This window comes from Lynx canadensis, chromosome A2, assembly GCF_007474595.2.
Source record: "Lynx canadensis isolate LIC74 chromosome A2, mLynCan4.pri.v2, whole genome shotgun sequence".
NCBI classification, from domain to species: domain Eukaryota; kingdom Metazoa; phylum Chordata; class Mammalia; order Carnivora; family Felidae; genus Lynx; species Lynx canadensis.
In genome coordinates, this window is record NC_044304.2 from 94901709 (window position 1) to 94913869 (window position 12161).

The 12161-nt window shown below is 34.6% G+C and overlaps 1 protein-coding gene across 3 annotated transcripts in view; it reads left to right on the forward strand.

Annotated features, from left to right (window-relative positions):
- AKAP9 (A-kinase anchoring protein 9) overlaps positions 1-12161 on the forward strand; it is a 154157-nt gene that overhangs the window by 94650 nt on the left and 47346 nt on the right. For all 3 annotated transcript variants that reach the window (XM_030307931.1, XM_030307932.1, XM_030307933.1), the window contains one exon: positions 11859-12021. In XM_030307931.1, the coding sequence (XP_030163791.1) occupies positions 11859-12021 (163 nt within the window). The remainder of the gene's footprint in view (positions 1-11858; positions 12022-12161) is intronic.

The following is a 12161-nucleotide window of genomic DNA, read 5'->3' on the forward strand; positions in this document are numbered from 1 at the left end:
AAGAGGCCAGTGTGGCTGGAGCAAGGAGAGTGAGAAGAGTGGAAGATGGGGTCAGAGTGATACTTGGGAACCAGATAACATGGAACTTGGAATTCAATTCTTAATGAGATATGGAGTCATTATGTATAACTTTTTAACTTTTTATTTTGAAATAATTTTAGACTTAGAGAAAAGTTGCAAAAATAGTACAAATAGTGTTTCCATGTACCCTTCATTAACCTCCCCTAATATTAACATCTTGCATAACCATATTATAATTATCAAAGCTTAGAAAGTGAAACTGGTACAGTGCTATAAACTGAAATACAAACCATTGGATTTTACCATTTTTTCCCACTACGTCCTTTTCCCATTCCAGGATCCCACACTGCATTTAGTTGTCATGTCTTCTTCAGCTCTCTTAGGCTATCTCTGACGGTTAGTACCTGAGTCTCTCTTTGTCTTTTATGACCTTGACACTTGATAAGGACTGGCTAGTTATTTTGTAGAATGTCCCTCAATTTGGATTTGTCCGACGTTTTCTCACAATTACCTGAATCTTAAGCATTTTTGACAAAAATATCACAAAAATGGTGTGCCTTCTCAGTGTGTCATATCAGAGGGCACATGATGTCAATATGTCTTACTACTGTAATGTTAATCTTGATTTCTTGTGGTGTCACCTGGGTTTCACTGTACCATTACTATTCTTCCCTTTGTAATTAATAAATATCTTGGAGGAGGTACTTCGAGATTATGCAAATATCTTGTTTCTCCTTAAACTTTCATCCACTATTTTGAGCATTCATTGGTGGATCTTGCCTGTGCAGTTATTACTGTGGTATTGGTGATTTTCTATCTTCCTCATTCCTTAATCTATTAGAATTATTACTCACATTTATAATCAGGATCTATATGTACTCATGCCTGTTTATTTTTTTCAGTGGGTAATAATCCAATACTATAGTAGTTTATTTTGTTCCAGCTTTGGCATTGAGAACTCTTTCAGGTCGGCTCTTACACCTTTTCAAAGTACTTCTTTTTTTTTTCTTTTTTTTTTTTTTTTTTTTTTTTTGAGGATTTGCACTATCAGAGGCTCCAGACCAATTTTGTGTTATTCCTGCCCCAGCCCTAGAATCCACCACTTCTCCAAGGAATTTAGGCTTCTTGTTAGAGAATGAGATTTACAAACCACGATCTGGATGTTATATGAGTTCACTTTTAACCAAGTGTATCATGACTTGTAGGTTCTCTTGTAGACCGTTTGAAAATATATGGGGTACATTAACCCTTGCATCTGTTTTTATTTCCATATCTTTATGTATATATAGTAAAAACCTAACTTCATATATTACCTCTTATTCTGATCCAGTACCACAACATTCATTCTACCCCTTCCCCTTCTCTTTGTAACTTTATTCTCCATCAATGAGAAACTAGGCTCTCATTTTACTTATTTGTTCAGCCATATATACCCATAAAGTAATTTCACAATTGCAAGGCTATACCCCTGAGGAGAACATATTTACATATGTACAGTACTTTTTGTCTTTAGCCTTACATAGTCAAAAATACTGTTTTTCAAAGTATGTTAGGTTAACTCTTTTCTTCCTCACTTCTTAAGTGGTTTTGTTATTCACTTTTAATACAATTAGAATTATTTGTTACAGTTTTTATTCCATTTTGGGTTTCCCTATGTTCTGGTTAATTTTTTTTTAATTTACATATGGTAAATTTACTCTTTGTATGGGTAATGCTTTCGATTGTGACAGATGCATAGAGTTTTATATCTACCACCACAAACATGATACAGAATCATTCCATCCCTCCAAATTCCCCAGTACTTCTCTTCTGTAGTCAGCCCTTCTACCTCCTGCTACTGGCAACCCCTGGTTGCTTTCCATGCGTATAGTTTTGCCTTTACCAGACTGGTGTAAATAAAATGATACATTATCATTGTATCATTGTTCTTTTGGGCCTGGATTCATTGTCTTAAAGTGCATGTATGATTCATCATCAATTCATCAATGTTGTTACATGTATTAATAGTTTGTTCCTTTTTATAGCTGAGGAATATTATATTGTATGGATGTACCATATAATTTATTTAGAGGACATGCAAATTGTCTCTAGCTTTGGATGGATCATTAGAAATTATTGAATAACTGATCTAACTTCTATTTTTCAAAAGGATCATTTTGACTGCATTGTCAAAAATAGACTGAAGGGATGGAGAAGTCTAAAGCAGAAGCATAGAAACCGCTTAGAGAAGTCACTTTCCCAGACATACAAGTTAGGTGGTGGGATTAGAATTTGAACCCAGGCAGTCTGGCTGTGCTCTTAACTGCCAGTTCTTCTGCCCTTTGAAAATGAATGAGGTCAGTTACTGCTGACTGGTCATGTTATTCACAGACTAAAGAATGGATTTTGAAATTTGGGCATCATTGGTAGTCTTACAAGAGCACTTTGGCGGAGTAATGGAGATGAAAGTGTAATTCAAGAGAAAATGAGGGGAAATAAGTGAAAGACTTAAAAGACAAGTAGAAACTAAGTAGGTAGGTCAGAAGAAAATTTGTGACGAATGGTATAGTGTAAACCAGCATGATATGTATGCAGACAGTGGATAGTATTGTGATATGAAACTTCGGGGATGGAAGATGGAAAACTGATAGACGGTAAAGGTAGAGAAATAGCCAGTAGTTACATGTCAGAGTCCTTCATAAGCTAACTTTATGTTGTAAAATGTGGAGAGTCATTGAAATATTTTTGATGGGAATAGAATATCAGAGGCCCCTGGGTGGTCTAGTCAGTTAAGCAACTCTTGATTTCAGCTCAGGTCATGATCTCATGGTTCGTGGGTTCAAGCCCTGTGAAGGGATCTGCACTGACAGCACGGAGCCTGCTTGGAATTCTCTCTTTCCCTCCCTCTCTGCCCCTCCTGTGCACATGTCTCTCTAAATAAATAAACATTAAAAAAATAATAATGATTAAATTTGTGTCTTAGATTCCTTTAGGCAGCGGTTTGATAGGCAGATAGGCAAGAATATGGTGAGGAGAGATGCTGAATGTAGGAAACAGAAGGCCCTTATAATATATTCCAAGTAAAAAGTGATAGAAGTAAAATTAAGGCAGGAGGAAGTGATTTTAAAACTTTTAGGAAATTGAATTTAGTAGCATTTGGTATGACTGGATGTAGGGGATAAGGAAGAGAAGAGGAAACCAAGCATAAATCCTTAACCAACCAAGTTGTTGTATTTCATTTGAAATGCATAGAAGAGGCATCAAGTAAAGATAATCACTTTTTGGGTGATTTGGGAGTTTGGGTAGAACTAGATTGGAGGTTGTTATTACTTAAAGACCTTGAAGCCATGGTTGTAGAGTGTATACAGAGCTATTTTTGTACTGTATTTAAAAGAGAATAAAAATTGGGGCGCCTAGGTGGCTCAGTTGGTTAAGCGTCTGACTTCAGCTCAGGTCATGATGCCACAGTTCATGAGTTTGGGCCCCACGTGGGACTGTGCTGACAGCTAGCTCAGAGCCTGGAGCCTGTCTTCAGAGTCTATGTCTCCCTCTCTCTTTATCCCTCCCCTGCTCGCTTGCACTCTCTCTCTCTCTCTCTCAAAAAAATAAATAAATAAAAATAAAAGAGAATAAAAATAGTTAAGTCTATGGGAGAGAGCGAGAATGAGAAGTAATTTTTCCAAGAGAATAGTGTCATAAAAGCCAGATGAGAAGTGATTTTTCCAAAAGCTGTCACTTACTACAGAAAGTTATAGGTGGCTGATGATTTAGTGTCCATTGGATATTTCGTTGTGTGTGTTAACAGTGACCTTGATGAGAATGGTTTCATGGAGTTGGTGAAGGAGTATTCAAAATTCAGAGTTGGAGAAATAGAGACAGCAATTTTGTGACTACTAGCTGTGAAGAAAACAGAATACTGGCTTGAAAAAGGGAAGGTGCTTTTTTTAAAGGTTGGAATGGTATACCTTGAGTAGAAGTGGAGAAGTTGAAGATTGCAGGTCACAAACAGATGGGCTTTCTTGAGCCAGGTCCTTGGAATAAGTGAGGATGGAATCCAGAAACAAGTGGAAGGTGTGGTGTGTGGATCAAAAAGACTTGCCTCCTTTCAGATTGGAGAAAGATTATTGCAGATTATTGTGGATTTATGTTTGGGATGGAGGAGGGGTTTCATTGAAGTCCCCGTAGCCTAAGCAAATATTGTCAGATATTCAAGATTCTTTTCTTTTTAACAGTGTGGATTTTTATGTTGTGTGATTTTAGTAGAAGATAGGTGATTAAGCCTTGTATTTAGTTTTAAGGTTTAGTATGCTTTGGGTACCATAGATACATCCTGCTTCAACAAAAGAACTAGTGAGTTTGTTTACTAAGTATCAGGGTTTCTATCTGGGCTTATTTCATAACATCTATTAAAGGATTATTTTACTTTATGTATTTGATTTGACAGGTGACTTGCCCTGTGGTATATACATGCAAATCCATATAGTGATACTCTTAATGTGATGAATTGTATTTCTCTTTTGCCCAGATAGGCTACCGTAAAATTAGGCTTATATTCAATCTATTGCAGTTTCCTATTTGTTGGGAGAGCTTTCATTATAATACGAGGGAAAGTGCTTAAAGACTACCCACAGGCCCTTAGAAAGGTATCTCTTTAACATAATCTTTATTCAGTAGTCTCTTTGTGGTACTGCAGAAAAGTTATCTTTGAGAGTATTGTTTCAGATTCTTGTTTCTTGAATCAGGTAGAAAAGGAATTCAGTCTGTTCGATGGGAGTAGCCTTTTCAGCTTTTCCAGAATTCAGAGGTGCTACTGAGAGATTCCTTTAGGCCTTGGAAAAAATTAATGAGGAACTTCCTCCCACAGAATGATGATTATTATAGGTAACTCTCATGAGTTTAGTATCATTTTTGAGAATAATGGAATCTAAGCGACATGTTTCTATATCTTCTCAAAAAAGAAGACTCTTTCTGAGGATAAAACAATAGTTTAAGATTTTGTTTTGTCAATGTTAAGGGTTTTTTTTTAATTTTTTTTTTAATGTTTATTTTTTGAGAGAGTACGAGTCGGGGAGGGATAGAGAAAGAGGGAGACACACAGAATCTGAAGCAGGCTTCAGGCTCTGAGCTGTCAGCACGAAGTCCGATGTGGGGCTCGAAATCACGAACCGCAAAATCATGACCTGAGCTGAAGTTGGACACTTAACCAGCTACCTGAGCCACCCAGGTGCCCCTGTCATTGTTAAGTTTTAAACATAATTGTAATCAAAGTGTTGAAATGCATTTTCCCATTAGGGTTTCCCCCAATGTGCTTATTATATTGGTCAGGGTTCTGTCAGAGTATTGTATCCAGGATTCAGCCCCTCTATTAAATAACTTACAGAAATAAGTGAACAAGTCAGTATCCAAAAGAGAGCAACAGAAGTGTTTTACAATTTGAAAGAAATGTTTAAGGGGGAAAAGGTTAAATATCTTAACATTGTATGATTCAAATAAAGCTGTTTAGTTAGGGAAACAAACGTAGCTCTATACAACAAGTTAATAGCCTTCCAATATGCCTGAAATCTTGATTATCTGGAACCTGGGAACAATGAGCTAGTCTAAATATTTAAAGGGCATCCTCCTAAAAATTGAAGTCATTTTGCTTTAACTGCTTTTGATCGTAAAAAGTTTTATGTGCTTTCTAAAATTAAAAAAAAAATAGAATTTCAATTATTCCAATGCAGAGTAATCTGTCTGAACATCAGTTAATATACCATAGGTTAATATACTGTTGTTAGGAGAGCTATTTTCCTCTATCTTAAATCAACTCTACTGCTGTTTTGAGTCCTTTTTTTCCCTCCTTAATTTTACTATTTTTTTTCTTTGTGGTTAGTTTCTTAACTTTGACCTATGTTCTGTTATAAGGGTCTACATCTTGATGTTTTTGTTTTACATGGATGGAAACAAGTTTTACGTGCTTTCAAAAATTGGAAAGATATAATTTGGACTATTTTAATTTAGGGTCACCTTTTTGAACATGAATTAATATAATATGCCATTAGTTAATATTCTGTTGTTATAAGGACTGTTGGCCTCATTCTAAATCATCTTATTAATCTGCTTTTTTGAGTCTTTTTTTTCCTCCCTACTTTTTTTTTTTCTTTGTAGTTAGTTCTTACCTTGACCTGAATGTTTCTGTTTTTAAAGAGATACTTCTTGGGGCGCCTGGGTGGCTCAGTCGGTTAAATGTCCGACTTCAGCTCAGGTCATGATTTCGCAGTCTGTGAGTTTGAGCCCCGCATCGGGCTCTGCGCTGACAGCTCAGAGCCTGGAGCCTGCTCCAATTCTGTGTCTCCCTCTCTCTCTCTGCCCTTACCCCACTCATGTTCTGTCTCTCTCTCTCTCTCAAAAATAAACATTAAAAAAATTTTTTTTAAAAGATACTTCTTGGGGCGCCTGGGTGGCGCAGTCGGTTAAGCGTCCGACTTCAGCCAGGTCACGATCTCGCGGTCCGTGAGTTCGAGCCCCGCATCAGGCTCTGGGCTGATGGCTCGGAGCCTGGAGCCTGTTTCCGATTCTGTGTCTCCCTCTCTCTCTGCCCCTCGCCCGTTCATGCTCTGTCTCTCTCTGTCCCAAAATAAATAAAAAACGTTGAAAAAAAAAATTAAAAAAAAAAAAAAGATACTTCTTACTTTCAGAGTTTTGTTTTTGCTTCAAATACGAGAAATTGGACACCACATTATCAAAATAAACTAATTTCCAGAGGGAGCGAGGAAAGAGTATTTTGAGAACTATATGATATGCTAAGTAAGCATGGGTCCTAGCAACCAATTCATAAAGCTGAGCAGCTAGGATACGGATGACTTTGTATCTGCTGAAGATCAAAAAAGTCAAATTTGGCTAAACCAGTGTACTGTTAGGCCTCCATTTTGTCAAAATGTTAAGACATCTTCACAGACTAACTGGCAAACTAACAAAAAAAAAAAAAAACATGAACAAAATTTTGTCCTTGCCTAATCCAGAATTAAAAGAGGCAGCTGCCCCTGCCCTGCCCCAGAACATCTGCCTGTAGATTCTGGGCTCTCTGTAGAAAATCTCATTTTCTCTCCCCTAATTATTAGCCTACTATGAAGGCTTTGAGTGTTAACTCCTTTAAATAATTGCATATAGTGAAAATGGCTGTAAAATGGATTTTTGTTTATATTACCTGCTTGCTTTAGTAGGGTTTTTTCCATAGTAGATAAAAGGTTTTGGTTTTTTGGGTTTAGGCTATTTAGTTACTGGATAGAGAAAAGGCACCACAATGAAAGCTTTTTCATTTATTTGAAACAACTCTCACTATTGAGGATCTTATGATGTTAAAAAGTAAGTTCATCTTTTAAAACTCTGAGTGTTTATTCAGTATCACTGACATTTATTATATGCAACTTGCCCTTTTGAGTTTTAGTCCGTGTTCATAGAGTATCTTAAGTGGTGTAACTACCGAGAGTTATATATAATGCAGCTTTTAAAAAGAGTGGTTTTTTTTCCCCTTAACATTCACTCTAAAAACAATTCAGTGTAGAAACAGGTTATAACTAAACTATCTATACTTAGTTCTAGTGACTGCTTAAAAGAATGAGTATTATTTTAAGAAAATATCAAAAGGAAGTACTAACTTAGTTTTCTAGAAATAATTATGATTATTTGATATACTTTAAGAACTACTTGGTAGTAGACTCAAACCTACTTGATTTCACATTTTCAAATTAAAACAATTTTTGAATAGGATGGAAAAATACTAGCTTATCTTAGAAACATCATAAACGTGTCTAAATACCCTTTTCAAAGCTCTGACGTGGAACTTGGATCCTGTTAGGCAGGCTTTTTTGTGGGCGTATTAATTCACACTCCACCTGCCAGTACCTATAGGTAAAGACATGAAACCACACCCTCTGTTCTGACCTTTTCCTCAGGGGACACTGACTAGAATCCTTTGGCTCAGCATGAGAGGCTATTTGAATAGCTCAGTTCCGAGGAGCTTTTACTTTTGAATTGAGTGAAGCAGCAAGAACAAGGGAAATAATGTTGCAGCTACACTTGTGAAGACTGCTACTATGGAGATTTAAAACTCAACCTTCCCTGCCAGGTTGTTTGGAAGGCTTATTTCCACAGATATGTTTGATACTGAAAGCAGTTTTATTGCTCAGCTGATTAGATATTTATATTTTCATTCTTCTATTCTTCAAGGATTTAATTATTCTAGTTAAAAAGGTGTTTTCTTTTATTTTTGTTGTCTTTGTTTTTCTTTTGTTTTTGACGAAGACTCATGGAGATGTAGTTTTTAAAATAGATTTGTGGGGTTTTTCTTTTGTTGTTCAGTTGTATGAATTAATAAAATGTTTATTTGATAGTACTAAAAAGAAATTTTCATACAACTATGGTGTCTCTTGATAAACTAAAAAGAACTTTTTAATGTAGTGGAAAACTGTTAAAGCGAGTGAGGAAAATTGGCAGCTACATCTTCTAGAATGGATTCTTACAGGACCTATTTGGCAACTGTCAAACTCAGTGGCTCATGGTTGGAAGAACAAGATGAAGACATTTATGAGGTTGAATCTCGTGTGCCTTTACCATATCCTTTTCCTCTGTGTGAACATTTGGATGAAAATAACTCAGTAATTATTAATACTTCTATTTTTCATTTTATTCATAAAAGAAATGGGCACATATTAAAACTTATTTCTAAAATTTCACTGCCTACCCCTCCTTATTCAGTAAGTATAAAAAACTTGGTTTCTTTTAGTTTTAGTTCATGCTTTCAGTTTTTTATACATCTAATTTAAAAACCTGTATAATGAGAAATGAACTTTAAATGTCCTTAAGTAGAATAGAATCTTGTTTTGTTATTATTTCATATGTTACTACTCATTTATCCTAGATGTATTAAAGGGCTAAATTTGTTCTAAGAGCCCCATCTTGGCTATGTTTTTGATTCCAGAAAGCAGAGTGAGATAGTATTACAGTTCTCCCATGCCAGGCAAGCTGTTTAAAAAGATCCTGCTTCTCCTTAAGAATCTTGCTTTTATATGTTTATGGTGCCAATCCTGAGTAAAAATGGAGTGATTAAAAGGCAATAGGCATTATGATTCTTAAAACAGCCAAGTGAGCCAGTTAGGAATTGTTTACAATCATATGGTGTATTGGCTGTAGTTCCAGACAAGGAAAAAGAAAATCTGGATTCTAATTTTAATTTTCTTGCTAACTCATAAGGAACTGATTTTTAATATGCCTACTAATCCTGTGAGGAAATACTGTTTTCTGCTTTTTATGTGACATGTATTTTATAAACATTGTTAAGGGTAAGTACTTAGCATAGTTAGTACTTCAGGTTTATTTAACACATAAATATGTTGTGAATGATTCACCTCAAGTTATTCAATATAACTACAAGTTATTCAGCACTTTTTACGACTTTCGTGGCTTTAATTGTAATGCACTAGCTAATATTTAACAAGACAGATGGTTTTCAGAAGTTTTGTTACCTCCCCTGAAACTTTTATATTAAAGTGACACTATATTGATGCTTTATAATGTAATGCTTTTTAATATAATAAGTTTCTTAACTTATTTAGAAGTACTGAAATGAAATTTTTATGTATTTCATATTGTTAGGTATTAGGAATAAGTCATAACTTAACAGGATAGAAGAGGCTTTTTAAATTATATTTAGATGAACATTTGAAAGGGGAGTCTCTTATTCCAGTAAAGTATGAGTGCCATCTGCTATAATAAATGAAATTTGTTTGCTAGCTTTACTGTACTTGATTCTTTAATTTTTTTGTTTTGTTTTGCAAAACTAAAGCTATTTCTCATGGTTCTATGCTAACTATTTAAATGCATTTAAAAGCTGCTTTAGATCTTGTTAAGAAGTAGACATAGAAGCAAAAACAATTTTCTTATGTAAATCAAGTATTTTTTTTTTATAAATGCTGAATGCTTCTTGTACAGTAAATTTGAAAAAGGAATAAGGAGCTATCCTTTTTAGTCAGAGCTTTGAACTCTTTCAGAGTTTTCATGTATTTACCAGGCAACCACTTTATAATAAACAGAAAAAGTTACCTATCTACATATGTAGAAACAATTGATATGTTTTAAAAATACAGGCTGTGACTGTAAATTCAAAAGAGTAATTATATATAAATTAGTTCATACTTTGTGATCATGTTCTTTATAGTAAAAAATCAATGTTTATTAGTTATCTACATTTAAAAGAAAATACTCTTTTCCCAGTCAAAAGCAGAAATATATATAGTTTTATCTTTGTTGAGGTAGCATTGACATGACAGATGTTTTAGGAAATATTTTGTGATTTGAAATGTATGCTCAACTATCCATTACAAGTCTTAAATGTGTATTCATATTATCTCCAAGTAGTAAGTTGTAAATAATATTTAACACATCCTATTAAATAAAACAAGAACAATCACATACTTGATATTTTGGAAATTGACTTAGAGTGACCATAAAAGGCTTTATTTAGTAACTCTAAAATGTGTTTGCTATGGTAAATACTACTCAGATGTGAAGAGCAGAAGTCTTTTAAAATAAAATATTCTTAAATATCATAATTTGATAATACATTATTGATATTGGCCTATAAATTAGAAACCATTGCATTTTTTAAAACATAAAACATGGTAATATCTTTGTACTTTATAATTTTACAAATTCTTATGACATTGTCAGCCTATTTTTAATATGTATGTATATATGGTGATTGCTTTTTCAAAATTTTTAGTGTTATAGGACTAAATACTAGAAACATTTGAGCTCAGTTTTTAGTTTAACTAAAAATAAGAACTGATAAACAAGTGCTGGCAGTCAGAAGCTCAGAAAACAAAGGCAGAGATGGTGCTTTTCTGTAATTTCATGGAGCTGATAACAATGATCACTGTTTTTTGAGAGCTTTGGCCTTGAGTCTGTATTTGACTGTCATCTTAAAAATTGTTTAAGAATGTAGTCATGCCAATAACAGCATTTAAAAAGAGGCTGTATTTATGAGTAATTATGGGTAATGCCTCTGTATTGTAAGATTTTGAAAATAAATTGAATATTCATATAAAGTCTTGTAGCTGTTTCACAGTTGGATAGAAATATAAAGCTTTTAGTTAAAATGTGGGTTATAATTTTTTTCATCTTGTTATGACACTATGATTTTGTTAATTGATGCCATTATATGAATCATATATTCCTCATAATGTACAGCAGGAGTCCACAATCAATAAATGTTAAATATAAAAGAAATTAAGTTTTACATAGAGCACAATCACATAAAATTCTTCCACAAATAAAGAGCCTATGCGTTACTAACTTTATATCTTTCTTTATATTATAGAATACAGATGTAGTGATATAAGTTGGTTTATTTCCAAAAGAAGCATTTTTTTTATTTTGTTTTTAATGTTTATTTGTTTTTGAGAGAGAGAGAGGCAGAGTGGAAGTGGGGGGAGGGGCAGAGAGAGGAGACACAGATTCGGAAGCACGCTCCAGGCTCTGAGCTGTCAGCACAGAACCCAACATGGGGCTCGAACCTACGAACCATGAGATCATGACCTGAGCTAAAGTCGGACATTTAACCAACTGAGCCACCCAGGCACCCCCAAAAGAAGCATTGTTTTGTTTGTTTAATAAAACCAGAATACATCTCTTATGGAAAGTTATATGTAGGTAATCTACTTGTATACTGACTATCCCCATTTAATGTTAGCATGCACTAGAAATATTAAATGGTTACAGTTCAACAGTTTATTTTTATTTAAAAACCCTTTCTTGTTAAACTTTAGCAGGTATTCCCAACACTTTGTCTTCCTTCATGTATGCTTTCCCTCCTCGTTTAGCTTGAACATGCGAAAGTTACACAGACAGAGTTGATGCGGGAGTCATTTCGACAGAAACAAGAAGTGACAGAGTCCCTTAAGTGCCAAGAAGAATTGCGAGAGCGCCTTCATGAGGAGTCCAGGGCTAGAGAACAGCTGGCTGTGGAGCTCAGTAAGGCTGAGGGTGAGCAATTTGCTATTGGCAACTGAGTGTGGAAAAATTTCAAGTTTAAAAGTAGAGATTTTGATGCAAGCCAAATTTAGAAATCACAAGTGTATTCTAATGTAGGGTGAGCACTGAAACATAGTTGTAATTTGTCTTCA